Source organism: Perna viridis, chromosome 6 (genome assembly GCF_037379345.1).
Source record: "Perna viridis isolate PV_CMFRI_1.1 ecotype Kerala chromosome 6, ASM3737934v1, whole genome shotgun sequence".
Taxonomy (NCBI): Eukaryota; Metazoa; Mollusca; class Bivalvia; order Mytilida; family Mytilidae; genus Perna; species Perna viridis.
This window is the reverse complement of record NC_142450.1, coordinates 35,213,784-35,241,739: the sequence shown is the minus strand read 5'-3', so window position 1 is coordinate 35,241,739 and position 27,956 is coordinate 35,213,784. Positions and strand designations below refer to the sequence as shown.

The 27,956-nt window shown below is 31.8% G+C and overlaps 1 protein-coding gene and 1 long non-coding RNA gene across 5 annotated transcripts; one reads left to right on the top strand and one right to left on the bottom strand.

The window, feature by feature from the left end:
- Window positions 1-371: 371 nt before the first annotated feature.
- Window positions 372-8,297, bottom strand: LOC148614720 (uncharacterized). Its single transcript, XR_015923765.1, has 3 exons — window positions 7,913-8,297; window positions 7,424-7,546; window positions 372-704 (listed from the first exon to the last, which is right to left on the bottom strand). It is a non-coding gene; the product is annotated as an uncharacterized LOC148614720 (long non-coding RNA).
- On the top strand, window positions 2,903-27,770 carry LOC148614719 (uncharacterized). Of its 4 annotated transcripts, none has more exons than XM_088589013.1 (15): window positions 2,904-3,532; window positions 12,696-12,771; window positions 13,038-13,098; window positions 14,287-14,497; window positions 16,278-16,433; window positions 16,716-16,792; window positions 17,041-17,124; window positions 17,601-18,024; window positions 18,980-19,065; window positions 19,729-19,791; window positions 20,660-20,695; window positions 21,656-21,748; window positions 22,158-22,457; window positions 23,845-24,043; window positions 26,281-27,770. In XM_088589013.1, the coding sequence occupies exons 1-15, from the start codon at window positions 3,015-3,017 to the stop codon at window positions 26,408-26,410; spliced, it is 2,514 nt and encodes an 837-aa protein (XP_088445139.1). In that variant the 5' UTR covers window positions 2,904-3,014; the 3' UTR covers window positions 26,411-27,770. The 4 variants fall into 4 exon arrangements, with proteins under 4 accessions (XP_088445140.1, XP_088445139.1, XP_088445142.1 ...); XM_088589016.1 differs by having other exon boundaries at window positions 2,907-5,321; XM_088589015.1 differs by lacking the exon at window positions 2,904-3,532 and adding an exon at window positions 11,229-11,410.
- Window positions 27,771-27,956: the final 186 nt, after the last annotated feature.

Genomic DNA, 27,956 nt, shown 5'->3' with positions numbered 1-27,956 from the left:
AAAAAGATGGCCATTAAACGCTTCCGTAATATTCAGATTGTTTCAACAGAAAAAAATAGAAAGAGAACCTTATTGAATCTAGCTGTATATACCAACATTAAAATATATTCAACAACATTTAATTTCTTCGAAAATAAATCGAACTGCATGAAACACGCAAATCTTCTTTGAACCACAACAAATGACAATTGTGAAAACATTCATACATAATGTTGGAATTAAAATAAAAATAGAGCAGGATAATCATTTGAAAAGGGTTATGTGTTCTAAGTTTCGCCCGCGAGTACATTTATATGAAAAACGAACGACTTTCACACATCCTACTTTAATAACATTACAAACATTAGCAAAACATATGTCACAGTGTCCAAAAGAATGAATTCTGTAAAATTGTTTTGAAAAATCTCCAAAAAAATTTTCAGTTTCAAAAATGTTGCATGATGGGACGCTCATGCTACAGATGGGTGTTAATTACAGGGCTCTCTTTTTCATCTCAGTTTATCAAGCTTTATACAAAAGTAAAAAGTATATGGTTATCGGAAAGATAAACAAACTGACACCCACCATTTATTGCATTTAGTCACTGCATGTATGATCTAACAATACTCCATTTTACTTACTTTGCTGATGACTTTTTTCAAAACTTTTCAGGTTTTCTTCATAAAATAATGCTGTCTAAATCAAGAAAGCTGAAACCTGGCTGGCTGAGCAAAAGCACAAAGTAGAAAAAGTGTTGTTAGGTGTCTTGTACAGTGAATAAATGGAATAATATAATAAAACAAATAATAAGCTCCAGGGAATGTACTAATATATAATTAAACGATCTTAATATTTAAATACAAAGAAGGAAGGCTTTTATACAGTCGGGAAATCTCATTTTTATATTCTAGACTTGTCCCTTGACGTACTTATGCATTACATTGATAAGATACATAATATTTACAGCTATTACTTAAGAAAGAAGGAAACACATTAAAGACGCTTTACCAAACTTCCATAAATGAGGACCAATTTCAATATGCAAAGGTTGGTATATGTTGTTTGTATAAAGTTCGAAACACCAGACTCTGTAAAAGCAGCCTCATATCTTGACCTACACTTAGAAATCGATGGTAAAGGAAACCTATTGACCAAACTTTACGACAAACGTGATGACTTTTCATTCAAAATTGTCAACTTTCATTCCATCTGTGGCAACATCCCTTCACCACCTGCGTATGGAGTGTTCATATCACAACTCATACGTTATGCCAGAGCTTGCCGAAACTACGCAGACTTTCTGTGTCGCACAAGAACTCTAACAAATAGGCTTCTGGAACAGGGTTATGTTGCTACAAGATTGAAGTCATCCCTACAGAAGTCTTATGGTCATCATGAACTCGTGGATCGTTATGGTGTATCCATCAGCACCATGAATATATGAACTAATTTATTCAACGGGTCACAGTTTTTCTTTCCTCGTTTGTCAACCCTGGGACTTGACTTTTTATGAGCAACTCGGCGGGTGTTTCTAGAAAAACAGAGGACGCTTACCCTACCGGTGCAACTGGTCCATGCTCCCAGGTTTTAGTGGAGTCTGAGTTGCTCATTTGCTTTTGTTACTTTGTATGTATGATTTTAGTTACTTTATGTTCTTTGTTGTGTATGTCTGTTTTCCATGTCTGGTCTTTGTCCCTGGATTACATTTTTTTGATTACCGCAATGACCTTGGTTCCCTTGATTACTCATTCATTACTATAATACAATATAAAACTATCAATCATTCATATTGGAAATTTCGATATGATGTACTCGTGTTTCAATGACTCACCTCTCACTAGCAGCACTAGAATCAAATATAAAGGAAGTCTAAATCCAAAATAATTGGTAAGACATTCTCAAACTGGCAATTTGGGATGAGAATTTTGGTTTTAGTGTTCAAAAATATCATCAATTTCAATTATATCTAGGACACTTCAAAATAACTTATTATTTCCCACAAATTATGACGATAAATATAATATATTATTGTGTATTTTATCATTTTGATTTTGAGTACTTCTTGTATATAATTGAGTTTTCGATTTATATCTTCCTACATATTTGATTCTAATGCTGCTCTGAGAGGTTACTCATTGAAACACAGGCGCAGCATATCAAAATTTGCAATTTATATGAATAGTATTTTTCGGATTTTATTACTATATAACAAACGTTACATTTCTAAAGTCTTGAGGTAAGAACTAAAAAAAGCTTTTTAACGAATTGTAATTTGTTTTGAACAAAGAACTAATAACAAGACCGTTCTTGTTTTTGTTTCATAATATCAGCAGGAGTTCACACAATCGTGTTTTATCATTTTTTTATCAGCCAGGTTTAAAGATAAATCAAAAGGAAAAATGCCATATTTGGTTAGGTTTCTTAATCGAAGAACACGTGCACAGGCCGTAATCGAGATTTTAAGTACCATGCTCTGTAAGAATCAGGCAGTGGGAAGCACATCGTTTTCCTCAATTTGGTCTTTTATGCCTCAAATACATGCAAAACATCTAGATAACAACCAAAAAGCAATTAAAATTTATACTGAAGCATCTATGCGACATATATATTTTTGACTGCTTATATTGGGAAAAAGTGCTGAAAATTTTTCTGTCATTTTACCATAGTGCATTTCAACCAGATTTGGCCTATCATTATCTTCAACTGAAATTTTACAAACACTTGGATGGTTAATTCTTGATGTTATCAGGTATAAATTCTTGATAAATGCAATAAAATCTCTGCGTTTTTCCCTTCATTTGCCACACCCTTCACATTTTGCCTGATTCTTAGACGGAGAAGTACTTAAACCTTAATATTGAACACTTATTTGAAACAACGTATGTCGCAACTCATATGCATTTAAATAACTAATAATTTTTTCATCAGGTATTACTTCATTTCATCATTATTAGATAGCAATTGATTTTATTGTGTAAAGGAGACATGTCATTTATTTCGTCTTTTCGTCATTATAGAGATAAATATCTGTGGACATGTTTACACAACGGCAAACTAGGATATTGGCCATTATTGCAATGTTAGTAACTATTGTGATTTATCAACATTTACTAGAGACAGACCGTCCTTTTTGTGAAGTACCCGACCTAAATTTAATGTACCAGATCCAAAACAACAAAAAAAGAACTGAAGAAATAGCATATGATAAGTACTTGGACGCAGAACCAGTTAATAATATATTCGATACATTTAATGTAACACGTAGTGTCATGTGTAACAACAAGGCAAAGATTATTATCATGGTCAAATCGTTCCCAGATAATATAAGACAGCGCATGGCTATCAGAAAAACATGGGGAAGCTGTAGAAAACAAGACGTGCAACTTATATATTTAATAGGAAGTGTTACCCATACAAGTGGTAATCTGATGGAGACAGAAATTCAGGAGTTCGGGGATATCTTACGAGGATCGTTTGAAGACAACTACTATAACAACATCTACAAAACAGTGATGGCATATGATTGGGTTTCGTCAAAGTGCAAGGGGGATAGGTATGTTTATTTCTCTGACGACGACTTTTTTATAAATATTCCTAAGTTAGTAGCATTTGCTGAAAATAATCTTGCCATAACGCATAGCATTATGATTGGATACAGACAGTGTAACCAATCACCATATCGGCAAAAACTGCTCAGTAAATATTATGTGACCTATGAAGAATTTCCATATTCAATATATCCGCCATTTTTAAGTGCGGGGGCTGTCCTGACAAATATAAACACTGTTAGAAAACTACGAAATACATTTCCGTTTGTACGTATTATACACTTAGATGACATTTACATTGCTGTTGTTGCCCATTTATTACGAATCAAATTGATACACGAAGAGAAGATAGTGATTCACAAACCGCGTCCATGGTCTTGGCATCTCCATATTCTCAACAATGTGATATCTTGGCACAACTTTGATGCTATACACCTTAATACAGCGTGGAGAATCTTTATCAGGAGTAACAAGTGTATCTAAGGAAAGTGCACGTGAATTCTGAGATTATCTAAAAAGTTTTTTTCTGTTCCCGTTGATACTGTGAATATATTTTCATGTCGTTTTGGAATTACTCGTTTTTACATATTGCATGTTAAATTCGTAATGTCAATATAGTCATTTCAGATATTTGAACTTAACTCTGAAATAATTTATTTTTTATATGTCTTTACCGATTGGTTAAATCTGCTGTGTCAATTAATCTTTACAGCTGCATAAATAAGATATTGACCGATATTTAGTAAAAACACAATTTGTGTCTGAGGAAAATTCTAGCAAAAAAAAAGAGAAGATTCTAAGATAGAACTGGAAGTAGTAAGAGTTCGGATAGCAAATAATGCTTTAACAGCTTGTATTCGTCTCTTATTCCTGATGTTGTGTTATTTATTTCAATTATTGCCGCACCTGAAATTCATGATTATTTAAGAGGCGTATGGAAGTTAGGTGTACAAATATACGAAATGTGATGAACAAAAGTGAGCAGTAACAACGTTTTCTTAAATTTATAACTGAAGAAAGAAGGTTATTTCCATCCCTTTTGCTAAAGTGATGATATCCTGATTTTTTCAGCAATTGCAGAGAGATTGATTATAATTTAAAACAGTTTATTCTTCTACAAAAGGACAAAAAAATGGTTATATGTTTTTTAAAGTTATAGATAAGTTATTGAAAACACAAAATACAATTTATATAACGGACCAATGCTGCTTATTTTGTCTGTTACCTTCAAAAGTTAATCAGAACTGGTTTTGCTTGTAAATATAATAAATCTTTTGGGTGATGTAGTAAATGTTACATATATATCACTAAAATATGTAAATGTTAGTAAGAACTTGTTGCAAAATTATTAAATGGAGTTTCGCTCAGAGCAAGTGAAATCAAGGGTAATATCGGTGTGGAGATGATGTCCTTAACTGGAACAACGAACATCGAGGAAAAACAACACGGAAAGAAATAGTACAATATTAAAATCAGCAATTGGTTAACAATATTAAAAATATGAGTTTGAGACGATAAAAATGGATGTCCATTGATATTTAATATCTCTCTGCTTGTCTAGAAACAAACATCAAGTTTATCGTGCAGAATCCGGTATAGATAATAAACAAATGAAATGTGAATGTTCATATCAGTCGATAAATTCATCAATTCGGTCTTAAAAGCCTTATTCAAACAAAAGTTAAACACCAACCAAATTCCAAACTTTTTTTTGGATTTGGGTGATTCATAAGGATGGTATCGAATTTTCCTAAAATGATGGTTTTATTGGTCCATCAAATTGTTTACAGAAAGGTAAGACGTTTCATTCTTATCATTCATAATATGGAGTTTAGAATTATTTTTCGGCAATTTTAAAAAGAATAATTAGATAAAACAAAGACACATTCATAAGTTAAAATGTCGAAATTTTTTTGAAAGAGACTAGTCTTCTGGTCTTTTGCGATGTTTAAGAAATGCAAACATTACTATTTCAGTTCTAAATTGATTGTTTTTGTCCTATAATTGATATTTCCAAATTTTGATAAATTTAGTTTTCATTTAACACAATTCGAATTTGTATTGTTTCAAACAATAACAATCACCCGATCAATTGTGACAAACCAGCAATGCCCCATTGCATAATGTTTTAGTAACCCTTAAAAATTGTTGTTCAAAATAAAACACAATTATAGATACATGAAATGTCATCTACATTAAAGCAAAGTCATAATGAGTTAATATTTCCCCCCCCCCCCATTTAAAAAAAAATCTTCTTTAGATATACGTGTATATTTATAACTCCTCTCCAGCTTTCAGTTCGTTAAACTCGTAAAGTTTACAACCATTGAAATAAAGTATGAAGAGTACAAGACATTTGGTTTGTACTTTGTTTCTTGTTAGCAGTTTGTTTTTACCAAATAATTGTTTTCTTACAACCACCATTCTAGTTCGAGTTAAAAGAAAATGCAATCGCTGAATTATCTCTCGCTTTTTTATTATTGCTTGTGCTGAAGAATTGCTGCAAAATGAATGAGTACACCAAATTTGTGTTAAAATATATATCCACTGTTACTTTAAAAATACTGCAATGTACATTATTAATACTATATTTCATATATATGCGACTACTTAAAACAAAGTTACATTTATTTGTTCATATACGTAAAGAAAAAGAACTTTGGACTTCAATATTAGTGATGAAGCGGGGTGATCGTAGATATAACACATTTTATATCAAAAACTTTCCATTATACAAGTTTCTGAATGTCGCAAAATTTGTAAAATACTGAATAATGACTGTCAAAAGTCAATTGATCTGATAGAAAATCTCCCCTTAATTTTGTTAATATACTATAAAAAAAAACCCTCGTTTATGTGTTATTTTTCAACAACTTGACATTCCAATTGGCACTAACTGTGCTCCTCTGCTAGCCGATTTGTTTTTGTATTCATACGAGACTGAATTTCTTCAGAATTTCGTACAGAATAAAATAAAACCGTCAATATAAATCCACCAGAGCTCGAGATAACTACAGAAACAGCCTGTTCTGCGTCGAATTTGGCAACAATGGTCATCTCAGCTCTACGATTGATACAAAAAATGTTCCTTACCTGTGCAGCAATAGTCCTTCATCTCCTGCATATGGTGTTTATATTTCACAATTGATTTGCTATGGCAGACCAAGTACTAACTACTATGATTTACTTAAACGCTATAAATATCTGTGTAACAGACTCCAGAATCAGGGGTATTGGGAAATGTGTCTTACAAGGTCTTTTACCAAATTGTATTTTAGATATCAATCCTCGGTTGAAAAATGCCCATTTTCAACTTAAACAATGAGTAATTATTGTTTCTTTTAAATTGTTTTTTTGTGCTGATGTGACTGCTGATTTACCGATTATAACAATAGCATGCAAATGCTTTTTAATCACTACTGGTATACTCATGTCTCATTGAAATACCTGTACCAAGTCAATAACACTGCGGTACAAGCTGCTCCGGTTTAGCCAGATGTATTGTGGATTAAATTTGATTTTGAATCGGATTAGTGTTCTGTGATTTTGTTGTTACCCTTATTTCAAAAATTGTATGAGGATAACATAAAAGCACAAAATCAAAAGAGATCTTCCTCTGTGTATTCTTTTATTATCTTATTTTTGCATGAAAAACACTAAAAAGCACTGTCATAATTTTGAGTGATTTTTAGGACTACATTTTGCAAGGTTAACACGACTGATATTCTGTGTCCATCTCAACATTGATAACACACGGTCAGCACCGTATTGTCTAAACGTAAGATGAAAAACGAGCATGGAGTACCAAAACATTTTTATACGGATTTTTCATAATCAGTTATATTCATTCAATCTAAATCAAGAAGTAGAAATGTTTCACTACAGCACATACATACCCTGCATTTGGATCATGTGTATAGCGGACACAAATTCAGCTCCATCGCAGTGTTTGCACGTGAAGATAGCATTCATTCTTGAGATGGCCCCTAGTGATAGCAATCAACCAAATTGGATAGGATCTGGTGGTCAGCAGGAACAGAGAAATTCCACAGAAAAAAGAAGAAAGTGAAAGTTTTCTGAATCAATAAACGAAAATAGAAAAGCGTTATATTATGTTTCGATTTTTGGTCCGTCAAAACAACATTGTCGCCGTTACTAAAAATAAAATAAATATTTGCATATATCTCCAAAACCACAGGTTTAAACCAATTCCAGATATTTTTTGTCAAATTTTCGTGAAAACATGATGACCGTAGTTCGAGCCCATTTTGGATGTTTTTGCCATTTTTGATTATATTACTTTCAAACATCTTCTCAAAAACTAATATACAAAATTCAACGAAAGTTGGAATGATTGTTCTTATGGGTACCCTACATATAATTACCTGTGAATTATCCGCTATCGATTACATTAAAAATCTTCTCAGAAACTACTAAACAGCATTCAGTGAAAGTTGATATGATTTTTCCTTGGAATATCTTGCAAAAAATTACTTCAGATTTTTATCCATGAAAAAAACAACTATGCATTTTTACACACAAAAAAACGAAATGAACGATTTATGCTATTTAGAGCCTTTTCTAAGAAGATAGGAAAGGCAATCACTTTTTAAATAAATGCAAAGTTGTCAGTTGTGTCAGTTTGACGTACATTTGTTTAAATCACAAATTATGTGTATAATATATCCGCCATCTGCGGAGAACTATTATTTTTTTTATATATTTTACGGAATATGTACTCATTATGAATCAGACGTGCTACAACTTTGAGGTAATAGCTGGAGCTGCCTGTAAGGTTGAGAATGAGAATTCAAGAACGTTGAATCTCGTTGTAATCGCTAAAATAGGCAATGCACATGCCTGCAACATATTAGGGGAAAAGGCTAATGTAACTCCGAAGGTAGTAGTATTCTAACCCACTTATTTAAGCATCTCACATCGATGACTCCTATGCGACTAAACATATGGCATATGAGAGGTAGAGTAATCTGTTACAATAACACAGATCTCGCTCGGCTTGTCGGATAAGAACACAGCAAGGCGTATTCAACTGGTCAATAATTCTCGTCTTGAAATATCTATCGTAGGACGTTCAAAGGAGGATCATTTGATGATGAGGAAGTGGTGGGGGAGCTTGGAATTTTTTTTATTTTAAATAAATATGTCCAACCTATTGACGAGAATTAAGATATTGATCTGCACGGTACAGAAAATAAAAAGTTAACTTTATAGCACACTGAAAATAAATAATAAAACTCCCTAAATGTCCGAAAATTCTATGAACACTATTTATTCTGCCTCGCTGCACTCGGCATATTTTCATAATATCTTAGTATTTTACTCCTCTTTATATATGTTAGAAAAAAGGATCTACATATCCAATACTGTAAATTTCGCTGGGGTAAAATGTAGTATGTGTTTGTATGCGGCTAAACTATTAGGCATCAATTCAGATTATTATGCCACATGCATCACTTACTTATGAAAGATGAAAATATTACCTGCTGTTTTTTCGCATTAAAGACAGTACTAGTATTGTACGATATGCCATTGCCCATGCAATTACTATTTAAGCCAACAATAAAACGTTTGGAAAACTTTCTTCAACAAGAGTGTTAAGGGATATTGGAAAGATTGGTTAATTCATTTATGTCAGACATACAACAAATGAGATATCGATAACAAGCTACTTCTCCGGAGAAGCCATCAACTGTTATCCATAAATCATCAAAACGACCCTGTAAAAGGGACAGCACAAAAGCCAATCACAGTAGTTACTGGTTCCTTTACTTTTGTCAGAAAGATCGTGCCAAATACAATAGTGAACACCTAACTTGTAAATTATATGATGCGGGCGAAAAGGACTTGTTCTACTTCCTGTTTGACTGTAATGTTCTAGAATCAATCAAAAATATATACATCCAACGTATTATATACTTTATTCATTTTTGCTGTTCTATAAATGGAAGAACCTCCTTTGAAAATTTATTACCGTTGGGAGTCTGATATTCCATGTCCTCCAAGCGGTGTTAGAAAATACTAACATCCAGTATTAGGTAGAGAATACGTTTATTTCATGAAAACTACACTGATTCTAACAAGACAACTCCAAGTCTGATATTATCAAAATAATGGAAACGTGTTTGCAATATTGATGTTGAATTTAGAGGACAGGTGTTCCAAATGATCATTGGAAAAGCCTGAACTAGATTATTTTTCAAATCTCTGCCGACATGAAAAGACGCAAATGTTTCTTGAATGCTCAGGAATATCGTTTCCTGTAAAGGTAGAGTCAAAAGCTTTGTTGGGCTTAGAAACACTTACTAGGAATCTATGTTTTGCTTTGCACACAAAGAAATAAAAATCCTTGGATATATCAAAGGATAATTTGTAGAATAAATTTTATGCCTAAGTTAGTATAAATATGAGTTACCGCGGATCATATTCAAAGTAAAGGTACATTGTATTTTATAATAAAAGTATATTTCTTTTATTTTTTACCAATATGCTCCTATGTATATATCAAGTCATTACAATCTGAATAATGATGAACAATATACTCAATGACAGACATAATAATTGTAAAATGAAATTGTAAAATATGTTACCTGCTCCAGTTAAACTAACGTGTAATTATTATGCTGGTATGCGTCGCCAAGTATATACGCAGCAGATACCACTCTTGGCAAAGGTGTCATCCAAGATAAAGCTTTTCTTGTTTTAGATTTTTTTCGGCGGGTGTTTCTAGAAAAGCAAAGCACGCTTACCCCACCGGTGCACCTGGTCCATGCTCACAGTTTTTAGTGGAGTCCGAGATGATAATTTGCTTTTGTTACTTTGTATGTGTAATTTTAGTTACTTTATGTTTAAGTTGTGTATCTCTGTTTTCCACGTCATTGTCTTTGTCCCTGGATAACATTCTTTTGATTACTACTAGAACCTTGGTTCCCTTGATTACTCTTTAATATATATAGTATATCTCTTGTTTTATTATCTTTTCTTAACTTCAGATACTTCTTAAGAAAACAATAATAAAAAATATAAAAATAGTTTAAGCTTCAGGAAATAGGAACTGAAATAAAAATAATTTGACTATGTCAATGAAAATAAAATTAATTAATATGTACAAATATTTCAATCCTTATAACCTTCCCAGCCCCCCCCCCCCCTCAATATCAAATGGGCGTCCCCTATGCCACCTTCAATCAATCAATGACAAGCACTTAATCAATTATAACCTTCCTTTTTGGGGATGACACACCTTGCTACAATTTTAAAGAGACTACAGTTATTGTATTATTTCTATACGGTTCGAGTAACAAAGTTCAAAATCAATTGAAACATCCAACTTTTACTCGAGTTATTCAATCCGTTTCTCAAAGGACACCGACGTCTACGACAACAGGATACCTTTATACGACAAACAAGAACAAATCTATCAATTAAATGCTGATAGTGTTGATTAAGGTGATTTCCACAAATGTGTTCTAAAAATATCTACTCTGAAATTTAAGATGATTACAAATAGATCCATGCAATTATATCTACTTTGTCAAAAATATGAAATTCGAAGGACACACTGAGTCGAATATTTGTTTCAAATAAAATAACAAAAAAAGTTTAAGAAAAACATATGGATGTTTTCACTTTCATTTTATGTCTAATTGTCATATTTATGAGAATAACTTCCGTGTTCATTGTGCCACGTAGACATATATATATCACGTGATAAAAATAATCACTGTATTTCATTCACTCATACATGACAGAAAGATGAAAGACTCTTTCTGCTCAATTGTTTTTTCTTCATGAAGTTCAAAACAAAAAATCGGATTTTTTTCTTGTAACAAAAAGTACGGGGAAACTAATTTTCTAACAAATATGTAAGTATTGTGTTGCCATAGTTTTATTGCAAGAATTCTAACAAACTATTTGATCTTCAATGTAAATTAATCTCTAAAATATCGGTGTTAACATTGCTAATTTTGTCTATGTTCGTCTTCGTTTGTTACTAAAAAAAATTTTGTAGAACCTACCTGTATTTATATTGAATAAAGTTTTCATGGGGCTATGATTTTTAAAAATAATCCGCATTGTCGGATCATTATTATCATTATTTATTCCTTTTAATGTATGTTTAAATAGTCCATTAAAATATCTTTGAACAATGAAACATATTTAAGTAGCAGTCTTTATAAAAATCAGACAAGATGTGATTAATGCATGTCAACAATCCACCGAATTCACTTTAATTTCTTATTCAGAATCAGTTACAGACCTCATAAACAGTCTTAGTGTTTCATTTGGGTGTTGCACTTTTGATATAAAATGAATATAGATTGTGCATGAAATTGGGACTTTGCGAGAGTTATCTTTCTTGATTTGGTTTCATTTGGTTGATTCTTTAGGGAGATCTGAAATGTATGATATCTCAAAAGTGCAGATCTGAATATGGAAAGGACAATTGTTCTGTAAAAATATAGCATGTGTTGATTGAAAAAGCATCATTTACTTGGTGGGTTTTTCTTCGCCATTAATCACTTTTATATTGGCACTGTCTGAATTGTATATGGACTGGTACTTGAAAGATGTTAGTTTGCGAACCATATAATATAACCCTACATCACAATGTAAATCATTTGAAATAACACTGCAGAAAGCTTAAAATGTATCACTTAGCATTATAATTGACTTGACGCACATATGTACGATAATTCATTCAGATTTGTTCTTCTATTAAAATTGGCATATGCTGTTGATTTTAATTCATTCTGTCTATTTAAGGGTAATTATTATACATTTCATTTTTCGATTAATCGATGTTTACTCATTGCTGATTCTTGTCCCTGTTTGTCGTTGTGACCACGGCAAGAGAGTATACTGATTATCACTAAATAATAAGTAAGAATTCGAGACCAATTAGGGATAATTGTATTTCATTGTATTTCAAGCATGAAGTGCCAAATTACCAAGGAAGGTTAAGATTGATTTTTTTTAACTCTGTAGTCATATCAAGCTGCGCTCTGCGTAGCATTATCCCATATTTTTGTATCTTATTTTATTCTGTGTTTTCTTCTAACCATTCTGCTGCTATTATCACGTCCACTCAATTTGAATATTTCATGTTTTGAATTATATTCAAATGTCATTTATTTCTTTTTTCCAAAGGTCTTCAGAAGAAATAGAACCGGCTATCAAAAGAATGTTTCATTTATTTACTGCTGTAATCATTTGTCTTTCAATTGTGAGTAAAGTTATATGAATAGAATTTTGGATGACAGATTCAAAAATAGTTATTTTGTTTTGAAGTAAATACGGATAAAAAAATAAATCAAGCCATGATTACTGGAGTTACTAAATGTTATGCACTTGTTATAATTTAACTCAATTTAATAAAATTATTATTTATCAACTGCAATATTTCTAAAAGATTCATGCATTAAAAATGACCAATATGCCCTTTTTCGTTTGCTGATGAATGAAAATATCAATGTAAATCAATTACTGTAGATGATGCCATCATATACTAGCCATACACTTGAAAGACGATTACCAGATGAATCACTGAAAGGTGAGTAATTAATTTGGTTTGACCATTTTGTATAATCTGCTAAAACACAGGTTCCTCTATATTGTTCTCTTTTCATTGAATACTATTTTTTTTTCTTATTAATACTTGTCTACTTTAAGGTTCTTTCAGAGTCTCGGACACACATAACCATATCAGTGTATTCATTATTTCAATACACATTAAAAGTTGGAACATTCTGAAAAGTTTCTATTTTCTGCAAACCTCATAAAGCATTTCATTATTTCTAAAAAAATGCGTGAAAATAGGAAAATGGGATTTTTATGCACTTACATCTAGTAATATTTGTGGACGGTTTGTCATCTTGTGGAAGTTCCAAAATCATGTTTTCGTGTTTATAGCTTTAGATATTTAAATTACCTGGTCATGAAGGTTTTCAAACACTAAGGAAAACAAAACAGATTAGTTATATATAAGGGTCTATGTTATCTTACCTGTGTCAATTATGATAGTGTAGAAGTGTAGCGAATACCGCCCGCACCCTAGACCACTTGGCAAGCTAGGCTATATAAAAAATATAGCTTACTCTGGCCGGATTATTCATCCTCGTCAAGTTTACTTTTTGTGCTTGTTTATTGAGATGAGATAAAATTCTGAGTTTCAAAAGTTTGTTAGTGCAATGAGAAAAAAGGAAAATTTAAATGATTTTGAAATACGAAATGACATTTTCAAATATGTTTTCGAAGTTATATGGAATAGACTATAAATTAAAGTATCAGCGTCATTAGTGTGTTGAATAACTTAGTTTTCCCTTCATTATAACATGAGAAATGGTTTAATACATCAAAATATCAAAAAATGTATTATCACAATTTCTGTTTTGTATAATGTATAGTTTAAAAATAACTTTCTTTTTAATGAAAGCTTTTCTCTGCAATAAATGATGGATATGGATTTTAATTATCCTGTCATCCAAATCTGAAGACTCAATGAATAAATATTGGTATTATTTAATTGAACTCTGTTTTCATATCAAGTTGCGCTCTGCATAGCATTATCCCATATTTTTGTATCTTATTTGATTCTTCTAACCATTCTGCTGCTATTATCATAATGACTCAATTTAGATATTTCATGTTTTAAATTAATATTAGTATTATAATAGTTTTGATTGAACAATAAATTCAAGTGAGAAAATACGTTTAAATGATCTTTATTTTTTTCTTCAAGGAGAATTGTCCCCATTATACCCACCATGGATGTCAACCAGCTCATCTCTTGGAGAAAGTCTTCCATCCTATGATATACCTTTGAATGATATTATTGACGTGTATGAAAGATCAAATAATAACACGTTGGTTACAGCTGATTTAAGTAAATTCTCATTGAAAAGAGAGAAAAACAAAATTCATTATAGGAAAAACAGAAGAAAAGTGTCTAGGTAAATGTAATTATAAACTATAAGAATATCAAATAAAGACCATTCCAAACAACATTTGGTAGAAAAATTTAATATCACCTTTACATATTTGGACGATATTTTGGCCCTAAACAACGACAAAATCAAAATTTATACTTAAGACATATATCCTGAAAAACTGTCTTTGAATAAAGCTAATATTGATAACAAAAAACTTCTGTTTCTTTATCTTAGTATTCATATCGAGAAAGGTAAACTTTATACTAAAATTTACGATAAAAAGGACGATTTTGCACTTCCTATTGTTAACTATCCGTTTTTAGATGGTGATGTGCCCTTACCACCATCATATGGTGTTTCATATTACAATTTTCTCGTATTTGTAAAAATGTTTCGGATTTCAAAAGAAAGGAATCTTTATATAACCGAGAATTTATTACATCAAGGTTTTCGATATCACAACCTTCACGAATTGTTTCAACCGATACAAGGAACTCATTCTCAAATATTGTTTTGCGCTTGTCACATATCAGGAATTTCTGGCCTTTATATGTCTTGTTTCGTTTTCACCTTTAGTTTATTTTTATGTTCCTTTAGTATTTAGGAGCAATTATTTCGCTGTACCTGATATAATGATTTTAGGGGCAGTTGCAGCCTGCCCTGTGGTGTTAGGGTTTCATCGTCGTTCATTGTAATCCAATGGGCAGCCTTGGCTGACATTTTTGTCCAGGTAGAGTTGTAGTCTCTTTGACATATTCACCATACCTTTTCTCGTTATATCTTGTTTAATACAATGTACTAGTTGTTCATCAAATTACCTCCATGCCATAATATACATATTGCAAATTCTATTTGTTAGGTACACGTATTCCACCAACAAAAAAGTAACATTTGCCAATATTAAATCTGAAATGAATTAAAGTTGGTAAGAAACATAAAACTGTTCCTACGACGATATATAACACTGGTGTATAGATTCGTGTGTAAATGTGAAGTAAAATTCGATCAGACATAATTGTCTGCTCAAAGTATTATTCTGATCACTGATCATGGTTTGAAAAATTAATATTATGATAGAAAAGGTTGTGGTTTATCTCTTTTTGAAAAACAAAACAAACAAAGAATAGTGTCCCTTAAGTTTTACTTGCGTGGCTTCTGTCCGAACGACGGTGACATGAAGCACTGCCTAAGAGTACATCATTATAAGAGTAAAATTGCATTTCAGAGAAAAAACCTATTTTCTTCAAAACAGAAATGTTATTAATATCAGTTCATTCCATAATCGTGTTGTGAAAAAAAAATACTCAAATGATGGGACTTGTCTCTTTATCAATTATTATAATGAATAATGATATTTCTAAGCTTGCATTAGATGGTTTCTGTACTGGACGCTTACTGTTAAAGGCTGGAAACACTAATTCCACTTCCCATTAGGCTTCTATCCTAATTTCACAATATTCAATGGCTTCTCTGGACTTTACCTTAACTTTAACCTGCAGAGGACTATATATCAGCATGATTCTACATATGTCACCTAACAATCCTCAGAATGGCATGAGGAGTTAGCAGACTAGCAGTGTAGCACTGGTCAACGGAAGTGAAGAGTCTATAAATAGCATGGGACATTTCCTTTCAGAAACTGTTTATTTTTTTAAATAAAATGAAAACTTTTTTCACAGTACTATGAAGAACAAGGGTAATTTCTGCGTAGGACTATTTTTGTGTACGTTCTAAATGCTCATTCGTTGAATTTGTGGTCTGTAACCTAAAGATTGTCTATGTCTAACACATTATATTTCAGAATACAGCCTGTGGTATCGAATCTAAGTTCTGCAATAACAAAGCTGTCGAATCCATTATTACATGCAATTTTAACTTCGAAACGAATCTTCTATTGGACAAAGATCTCTGGAGGCCAAAGAGTAGAATGTATACGCAAAGTACGGATTTATATTACGTAAGTAGTAAATTAAAACGGCATAGACGTGGTTAAAGATAAAAGAAACAAATGAATGACAAACAGAGGTTCTATTGTTATTCATAATTTCATTGAAAAAGGGGCGAAATAATCTTCGAATTAGGATGATGATATATAAAAAAAGAAAATTATGTATTGTTAGATGCGTCAAAATGTTTACACACATTAGAACTTCTTTTTTAAGATTTTATTTCTTTTTCTTAACAATTTTTATTTATTGATTCGACATTTGAAATTTCTATGTATGTTTTATATTTTAAGATCCATTACAGAAAAATTTATTTTGACAAACTTATGGTATGGAAATACTGGAATACTCATCACAGCAATCTTCTCATGTAAGGTTACATTAGTTAAGTAATTTTGAATAAACAAGTCTTTTGATTCGTTTATGAGAAACTTTACATTGTTATTTCACAAAATAGACTTTTAGAGTTGAGATTATTGCCATCGATTTTTATGTATTAAAATAAGGAAATGTCTGCCATAACTGCTAATGAATTTTTAAATAATTTTTTATTGATATACAAATTTATTTATTAAAAATATTCTCATATTATTTTTTTTTATTTTATTTTTTACATAGGGATTTTAGATCTAAAACCACACATGTTCATCATGATGACCTTACTTTGTTTTGGATATCTGACAACGTTTCATTATTTCAAAGGTACTTGTTCAAATAAAAATTGAAAATGATACTTAACAGTTGAGTGCTAAATTATTACTGAATATAAAGTAAATGGAGCGAGTGAATTATTCAGTGTTTGTGAGTGTAATCTAGTGTATTCGTGCAAAAGGACGATGGAATGACACCTGTCAAAACACTAACTAGTCATGAGACGACATTAACACTGCACATATGCAGTTTTCAGAAAAGAATCCAAATTTTATATAACAATCCAGTATATACATTTGTATATGAAAATGAAAAGCTCAAAGAGCACTAAGCCTTTAATTGCTCCAGTAGACTGGGCTAACGTGTTACGCTTGAATCATTAGTAAACTTACTTAGATAAATGTATATGCAATCATAGGTCCTTTTTTAATATATCATATGGCTCATATAACGTTTTATACTATTATATAGTTATGTATGTAGCATCAACTGGCTGTTTCAAATAAAAATATTAACCTTTATCACAGATCTTGTACAGTACACCTGTCGTCGAAAGCCTGACATTGAAAGTGAAGTCAATAATCCTAAACCCACTGCAACACAAGCGGACAGTGTAGATACTAAAACACGAAAAACTGACCCATTTGATAAATCGTCTAAACTTATCATAAATGAGGATAGAGATTTTAGTCAAGCTGATGTTAACCTGCCAAATGCTACTCTTAATTGTGCGGATTTTGCGGAAATTTTGCACTTCGAAATATTCAGATTCAGAACGTTCCAGCATTGTAGTACTCCACCAGCAAGTGCTGTAATATTAGCTAAGAACGGATTTTATTATACAATTTATACACTTCAAGGCGAAATTAAATGTTTCAGTTGTGAAGCAACATATATGAGTCACGCAGGTGCTGTTTGGGCTAACCATCGAAACATGTCACCAAATTGCAGGTGTGTTTCTAATAATATGTCACCTTTTAACTATTTATGTTCACATCCCATTAATTTTCAAACAATTTAGGCATATTACTAATAAATGCTTATTCTTTCTAAACCATTGAATATAATTTCATGAAAAATATCTAAAGGTTAAGAACATAAAGAGATGTGCATGAAACAAGATCTCTATTTAACAAGTGCTTGCTATAAAAAGCAGTTTGCCCCGTTTAACGGAAACATGTGTTAGCCAGTCAACTCTTCAAGTTAAAATCTTTCATGGATATAGCTGAAGGTAATGAAATGAAATATGCAGTTGAACTACAATAAAAATATTCAAAATTCGGGGACAAAAACTATACCAAGAAAACAAAAAAAATACAGAGTCAAAAAACAATCCGGTCTTAAGGTCTTAAGGTTAAAATGGAAGTAGGGACCAGTTGCATCAGCAGTGTAAGCCTCCATACTTTTTAGACTCACCCTCAGGATTGCTCATATAGTTTAAAGTCTGGCTTAAGAAAGAGGGAACTACGCCATTGTCAAATAATCTGTTTTTATAGTTAAGTTTCATACCTTAATGAACAACGAGGGCATTTTATTGATCATTAATCTTTAGAAGTGATGAATATAGTCTTGTGGCAATATAACCTTACTTTAAATAAAGACATGGAATCATATGCACATTTATTAAAAAACAAAACAGTTATTGCTTCATGATTTAAAAGGGAGATGTTTTACTTATTGTACAATTTTGTGAGCACATTCACAGCTCTAGTTACTTTTCCCCTCAAAGTAATTTCTCGATACGTTTATTATTACAAAAATATTTATCATCTTATACAAACTATTTTCCAAATCAACATGTCTTTAATTTGTTTATATAGTAAATGGCATAAACAATAAGTATAATTTATGTCACGAAGTGATCATATTAATTACCGTATGTAAAATATATGTATTTATCTTGCAGAATGGTTAGAGGTATTGAGACAAGAAACAAACCGTCAAGTAAAGATACATTCCACCTACTTTTTGAAAAAATGGACCGCATTGCTGGTACTTATCTTATAAAGTTCTAAAGAAGAACACTTCAATACAAAATATAGAAATATATCTCAAAAAAAGAATGATATGACAGTATATCTCAAAATAAAATAGGTAAATCCGTATCGTTGGATAAAATTTCTTTGAATTCTTCACTGGATATATAGTAAGTAGTCTGTTGAAATATTTTAAATGCAAAAAAAAATCTTCAACAAAACATCTAGAATTTCCACAATATAATTGTATGGTGCATGTGTATGCTATATACACAATGAATGGCGCATTGAGCTTCGGAAATGTTTTACTTAAAAATTGAAAGTTTCATTTTTGATATTTCGTCGCCGTGTATAAGCGTTTCATGTCCAAAATGTGCGACCAGTCAACGCTTTTACATGCTCAGGAAACATCGAAAATTGAACATTCAGTTCTTATAATTAAATTTCGTATCTTTCTTTTATTTTATTTCTTTTATATTTTAGATATATATAGAAATTAGACAATACAGAGTGAACTATAAAAGTAGTCAAGTTAATTGTGTGCGTGATGAATATAAATAACACGAAGATGTGTTTCATCGACTCATTGAACATTCTTTAAACATCATATATATAGCCAATTATCCAATGAGATTAGCGTAAATTCTATGCACAGTAAATGTTCTAATATTTTAAATAGGTAAATGCAACTCATTGAACGATTATCCAGTAGTACCGAGGAGACATTTCCACGAGAAACCAGGTAAAGTGTCATTTTAGTTTTTTACATGTGAATCAAATTTATACTATGTATTAGCACCTACGCTTTGACATGCTTTATTTCAACTGTTAAATATATCTTTGTCTCTGGATTACATTCTTTTGATTACCGCTATAACCTTGGTTCCCTTGATTACTCTATAAAACCAATGAGTTGGTTACTTAACCGTATAAAAATTGATATGATGAAAAACAACAAGAACACCAGCATATAACCTAATTACAAAGCAGCACCTATTTTCAAAGATCACTAAAAGGTCTTCAGCGAATATAAGACACGTTAAGTTAGCTCTAAATATGAAAGGCCCTGACAAAAACAGTAATAAAATACATGAAAAAAGAACGATTTCACTAAGAAGTAAAATAAAGATCCGAGGACACAGGCATCTACAATTGTTATCTTAATTGTTCTTAAACACATATGATTTGGTACCTGCTCATCGTGTTTTATAGTATCTAGAATGCAATCGTGATGGATGTAATTTTAAGTGACTTGAACAAAATCTGTATGCCATTAGAAGGGTTTGACCTACTTTAAGATATCCTAATATATTTACATGATATATACTTACTTTCACAGAAAGTAGAAGTCGAATAAAAGAAGGAACATTTTCACATTAAAGATATATAAAAAGTTTCAAAGTATTAATAACAAGCTTCAGAATATTTTTGGCGTCACCTTGTTTGTACATTATAAATGGCTTTATCAAAGTATCTTAAATCATATTTGAGTTGATGAATGATAAGAGGGGAAGGTAATCTCAACCCATGTACTTTAATCTAAAATGATACCTAGTAAAGTAGTCTAGTGGCTTCTTTGTAAATTTAACAGGGAATATCATCAATTGTAGAAATACCAGAGTATAAAATGAACAGCCAACCCCGAGGTAAAGTATATAACAAACACGTTACACTAAAAATTCAACTGGGGAGTAAATATAAACATCGCTTGATTTGACGAGGTGAAAACGGCCAACAACATCTTTTTCTTATATCCGAAGACTTATTTGAGTAAAATGTATGAATTTATTCATGACTGTGTTCCGAAAAGATCCATCGCATAAAGGAATGTTTGCTTTTAATTTTTGAAGTAACGACTCTTAATGGTTGTGGACAAGTGGTGAAAGAAGTCAAAATAAAACTTGTCCTATAAATTGGCTATTTTGTGTGTTCTTTGAGGTTTTTCATTTGAGCTAGATATGTATGCTGTGTCAAACACTTCACCACAGTTACATACATTTAGAGCTGTATCAAGCTGTATTTATACTTATTCCTAAAATTCAAGCTTACCATGTCTAAACTGTGGATTTAATTTCTAAACATGTTTCAACCACTGTGTTCTTCTACTGTCGTCTTAGAAACACGGCTGTTCTCCCATTTATATTTGTTGGGTAAAATATCTTTTAATTCTGGCACAAAGCACCTTACAGCCTTATTCCTGCTGAAAAAAAAGACCATTTTAAGTTTCCACGATGATTTTTAGAAAATGCAAAATGTCAAGTGTTGAAATTTCTCCATATATATAGTTTAGTCTTTAAATCCGAAAACGTCCTTTAAGACCCTCCTTCATTTTGGCAAAATTATTTTAGCACTATTGAAAATGATTACTCAAAAGGGAATTACTACAAAAAGAGTATTCTGACTACCTCACAATGAATTGAGATGATACAATTTTATAGTGCAAAGATGAATACATTGAGGAATATTTATTTTGATAAATACGAAAAATTACTTGAAAAATGTACCTTATATTGCGACCCCATTTATTTCAAACGCAAATCGATTGAAAGTAATTTGCAGACACTAGACAAGTACTCGAATAATTGTTGGTTTACCCGTATTTACAGGAATAGCTGTTATCATTAACAACGAACAATTTAGTTCAGAGCCGAAGAATGGTGTAAAACTTGAAGATAGAGTTGGATCTGGAAAAGATGCAGGTATACGGCTTGGAATGAAAATTTAAACTTTCAAATGTGAAACAAGATTTCTATTAAGAAATCATGATATTTAGGTAATCTAGTGTTGTAGATTAAATGCAGACCAAAAACTATACTATACTATATACTATGACTGAATTAAGTGTTATTTGCATGTCTCTTTCAAGCATTAATACAAGTCTATTGTAAAAAATCAGCTACCTCAGTGATGACACTCAATATTGTTTTATGTATTAAGCATAACAATAGGCTATTAGATATTTGCAATGTTTTTCATTTAAACACCGACTGCATTATGGGCTAAGTTTGATACGGTGTATCGCTTGCCACACACCTTACGTTCTGTACCTAGATGGTCACTTGATTAAGCGTACATATTCATCAGTTATAATAAAAATACAACTTTCAGATAGACTTGAGATGCTTTTCAAAGAAATGAAATTTGAGATTAAGATTTACAAAGACCAAACAGCGGAAGGGATTGTAAAGATAGCAATCGAGATATCCAGAACCAATCACAGGAAATATGATTGTCTTATATTTTGTATTCTGTCTCATGGAGGATACACGTATGTGTATGGAACACAAGGAAACATTTGTAGAATTAAAACAATAACGGAGTACTTCAATAGCACAAGATGCACATCACTTGCCGACAAGCCAAAACTTTTCTTCATTCAAGCTTGCCAAGGAATAACCACCCAATCAGGTAACTATTGATAACTTAAAAACCATCTAATTTTTTTTTTAAATCATATGTAAACAATAACTGCTTACATTTCAAATTCCATAAATTATCTGCTCAAGATTTTTCTATTATTCAGTCTAAGCTCCAAAGACAATATATTGTCTATACTGCGTGACGTTAAGATCTTATACAAATATTTGGGACTTCATCTATATTAAAGACCAGTGCAGGTCCGGGTGTCAAAAGAATAGGCCTGCAGCAGCGCTAAGCTTGTCGTAAAAGGCGACTAAATAGTGCTCAGAACCTTAGCCGGGGGTTAGGGCGCTCTGCCCACAGAGCAACTGGGTTGTGTGCCTCGAGGGGGATGTGGTACCCCTGGTGTGTTACATGCTGGGGTTGTCAGGCTATAAAACGGAAAACTTGACCACAATCTATAGTGGCGCACCGTGTTGAGAAAGATGCCACGTTCCTTGCAAGTTAAAAAATCCTACTGTGGTATTCTCCCGGAGTAGGAACCATAGGGCTCCGCCACAGGAAGCTAAATTGCCCGACCCTGCCCACCTCTCCCTATTTCCAGTGGCATTCAAATTTTTCAACCCCATTATCCTTGTGTCCCATCCTATTTTTTATTTCCTCATCATTTCATGTTCATTTTGTCATCCACTTCATGTTCATCGCCTGAATATAGCTGAAATATTGCTGCTCGGGTGTTAAACCCCAACAAACAAACAAATCTATATTAAATAATTAGAGTTTCCTCGTTTCATTCAGTGTTATGAAACAGGTATAAATATGATTCTTATACCTTTGACTGTCATAAAGTTAACCAATTGCGGAAAAGAACATTAAAACTCTTTCTATGACATTTAAGAGCTCGTTACATAGATGTCATAAGCCACAATAAACCCGTAATTCTTTAACCAACATAAGCACTTGGCCTTCATAGAAAAATGATATCTGCTACTGAAAATATTTCAGATTTAATATCGGTTTTTTAAAATGATTTGTCAAAATACCCATTTTGATACCACCAATACTCACGATTTCGTGGAACGTTGTTCCCCTAGCAAATCATTAGAACAGAGAAATAGAAATATATAGTTTCTTAAAAGACTTATTTGTAAATATGCTTGACATCCGTTTTAACCAACTATTAGCACTAACAAATGGATAAAGTGTGCAAAGCTACTTTACTTTTGCGAGGCTGACTTTTTGTGATTAAAAAACAATATACTCATCGGCGATATCGCATGTATTCACAAGAACTTCAAGTAAAAGAAACCATAACAGAAGACTTATGATCAAACTCTACTCGGGCATACGCCAGGATTTCTCATGTCTGTAAAACTTACTCAGATGACGCATACATCATAACATCATTATATTTTTTTCCAAATTTCATTACTAGGGAAACTTTTACAAACTGATTCATGTGATTACGATGGTTATATACCGGAAGATGATAAACTAGAACGGTCTATACCAAATGATGCAGATTTCCTTATGAGTTACGCCACTGTTCCAGGATACGTCTCCTATCGTTGTCCAGTTGAAGGCTCTTGGTTTATCAACAGTCTAGTAAAAAATCTCAGGAAATATCGAAATACGTAGGTCAATTAAATTAAGGTATCAGAAAGCAGTGCCTAGAAAGATTCACATTTGTTTGAAACATAATAAGGTGTGACCCCATTAATAAATACATATTTACTTTTATATGCATTATATATCTGTAAGTAACAGTCAAAAACAGTTAAAATACAGTACAGTTGAAGTGGTTTCATGGCCAATGTACTTTATGTTTTATTGTAAGTTATTATCTATACTGAAACAATACTTAATTCTCGCAGATCGGTGATGATTTCTACTTTTATTCTAATTTCTTTTAACATTTTCTTAAAAGCAGTAGATTTTATACACATTATTCATAAAAAAATGGAAAATGAATTATTCAAAATAACGCAAATAAAATGAACACATATATTGACGCATTTATATCTTAAAGTTATCTATATATTGGCATGAATTGATATAATCAACAGTTATGAAATTTCTATTTTCCTTTAACGTCAGAAACTAATTGATTTGTTGCGAAATCGATATGAAACTAATTGATATGAAGTCAGCCTCATATCTTGACCTACAATTAGAAATCGATGAAAAAGGAAAACTGTTGACCAAACTTTACGACTAACCTGATGACTTTTCATTCAAAATTGTCAACTTTCCTTTCATCTGTGGCAACATCCCTTCAGCAACTGCGTATGGAGTGTTCATATCACAGCTCATACGTTATGCCAGAGCTTGCCGAAACTACGCAGACTTTTTGTATCGCACTAGAATTCTAACAAATAGGCTTCTGGAGCAGGGTTATGTTGCTACAAGATTAAAAGCATAACTACAGACGTTTTATGGCCGTCATCATGAACTCATGGATCGATACGATGTATCCATCTACGCCATGTAAACTGATTTGTTCAACGTGTCATAGTTTTCCTTTCCTCTTTCGTCTACTCCGGACTTGACTTTTATGAGCAACTCGGCTGGTGTTTCTAGAAAAGCAGAGGACGCTTACCCTACCGGTGCACCTGGTCCATGCTCCCAGATTTTAGTGGAGTCGGTGTTGCTCGTTTACTTTTGTTACTTTGTATGTATTATTTTAGTTATTTTCCGTTCTTTGTTGTGTTTTCCATGTCTGGCTTACATTCTTATGATTTCCGCTAGCATTTTAGTTCCCTTGATTTCTTTTTCAAATCATTTGCCCATTGAAAAAAGTACTTTATTATTTGGCAAGTTGACAGGAAAGAAGGCTCCTTGTAATATGTTTGATCTACTTTGATAAGGAGCTGTGTATTTCCCCACTTTAAGGAAATTTACAATTTAAAGCGTAGCCACTGCGCAAAAGTATTATTATAAACTTTGATATTACTTTTAGATTTAAAAATTCATTTTTTCTGGAAAAAAAATTGTTTTAATAATGTATGTGCGTATCATACTTTTTGAAAAAGAAGTTTTAACAGATAGTTCAATTATATGATTGAATTCAAAGTAGGCTTTTGTTAACCCACTAGGAATATTTAAAATTGATATACAATGTTATACAAGCAGAAACAAGTAAATCGTTTGAATGTGGAGAACCCTTTTTTTTTCAAACGCACTGGTGGATGGTAATTTGAAAGTTAAGGTCATCGTTACAGGCGTGATTAGTGAAATATAGTTAGACAATAGTTCCCTAGGTAGAAGCCCAACATTATAGCAATACATCCTACTTAATTACCATTTAAAACCTGTGTGATCTTTTTGGACCTGTCTTTAAATTTTTAATAGATGTCAACTATTAAAGCTGGTGTAATCACAATCGAAGCTCAGATCTATATTAAGCTTGAATATTGTGTCCGATATTGCCAAAACTCTTCAGGGTTCGTCTTATGCTGTCGTATCAAGCTGTGCCTTGTGAATTGATAATTATTTTCACTGCATACTGTATTTTATGAACAAAAGACTACCTTAATTATTTATATTGCACAAAATTTGTCATATTCGTTAAAACTTAATATGCAAGAGAGACGGCTACATAGCAACATATTTTATCGGAACAAGGATTCAGTTGACAGATAACAACAAAATGCCGACCTTTTTTAAAGAATTATGTGTGCATTACTTATCGATATACTGGTAAAGAAAATCTGTTACATAGTGTTATGCTTGTAACCGAGACTCGTTATTTCTTATATTATCCCTTTTAAACATTTTTACCCATTATTACTCCTGATAAAATAAATTCAGAAAACAAAACATATCCCAATTCAATGTACTCCAGCTGATACTTATTTTTCTTTTATTTCAGTGATTTAGTGACAATCTTAACTATAGTGAATAATGAAGTCTCGAAGAAGACAGTCAAGGAAGGAGGCAATATATGTAAACAGATTCCGACCTCACAATCGTCATTACGTAAATTAGTCTTCTTTAGATAATAAACCCTGAAATCTAGGTTCTTTTCATTTGTAATTATTTATTTCAATCTGGCAAATTATTTATTGATGATGTACATTATGTATCATTATTATATTGCAACAGGGTTTTATTGTACTGTTTAAAATAGCATTGGTATAAACTGAAACAAATAGTAAACGAGGATTACCAAAATTATGTCTCCGTAAAAGGATGATAATATTTATTACAGTCATCGTAGCTGCATCAAGTACTGAGAATTTTTTTTATAAAGGGTAGTTAATTCGTTCGGTTGAATAATGGTATAAATTTTAAAGCTTTTTAGCATTTTATTTTGCATTTAAGACATACTAAAACTACATGAACATGTCAGTATATTGGCATTTGGTAGAAAGAATTAGGTGACGCGTTTAAAAGAACCCCACATTTCTTGGATGTCACAATATTGATATCATTGTTTACCAGGGTACATAATAAAACAAGGTCATTATAACCTGTATTTTATTTTAATCTCTTCTACTTTATTTGATTTTTTCGAAACCTGTTTGTCTCTTCCTATCTTTATAAATCAGGAGTGATGTTCTCAAAAGTATTCCAAGATTCGTGCCAATACACATACAAAGGTAAATTTTAAGACAGATTTCGGCTTGTCTTAGAACAATCTTAGAGTTGTATCTCGAAGTAATCTAAGACGCAGAATGTCCTAAATATATTCTTAGTACATGCAAAATGTAATTTTTTTATATTAATGTTTTGAAGAAACCAAATTTTAATATGATGTCCGAATTTTATCAACTTGTTAATGATCAAACGCATGATTAAAATGTAATAGTAAAGAAATATCGAACAAGTATTGTTATCTAAAATTGATAACAGTTGATTTGAAATGAAAATTAAATTTGAAGTGTCATCTTAACGTTTAAAGTCATGCACAGTTTCTTTCTTTATTTAGGAGTTAACCGATGAATGCGGGGTTTTTTTATGTTCTCTTTGAAGTGAAGTAATGAGCAAAATTGCGAAATCAAAATTTTACGAAATTACAAGGGCATTTCATTTAGCAACACAGCACTGTAGCCACAAACGACGCTAAAGAGTAAAGATGAAAATGTGATCATCTTAGTACACTTAATTATATGTGCCTTAAAAGTAGGATGAAAATGCGAAGCATCCTAAATTAAGAGAATTTTGAAAACGCGACATGGGACATAATCCTGTCATACATAAATAAGTCGTAAGACACGCCCAAATCGTTAATAAGCTTAGAAAACATCAGCCCAGATTTTTACTTTGGTGACATTGTTATTTTGTTCTAAAATTGTTTTTATGTTTGTTTTTGTTGTTTATTTGTTTTTTTCTTTGTTTAATAAAAATATTTTTTCCTGATTGATTGTTTTCCTTTATGCCAAAAGAAAATACATCACAAGGACGCTTACCCTACCGGTGCACCTGGTCCATGCTCCCAGTTTTTAGTGGAGTCCAAGTTGCTCACTTTTGCTTACTTTTGTTACTTTGTATGTATGATTTTAGTTACTTTGTGTTCTTTGTTGTGTGTGTCTGTTTTCCGTGTCT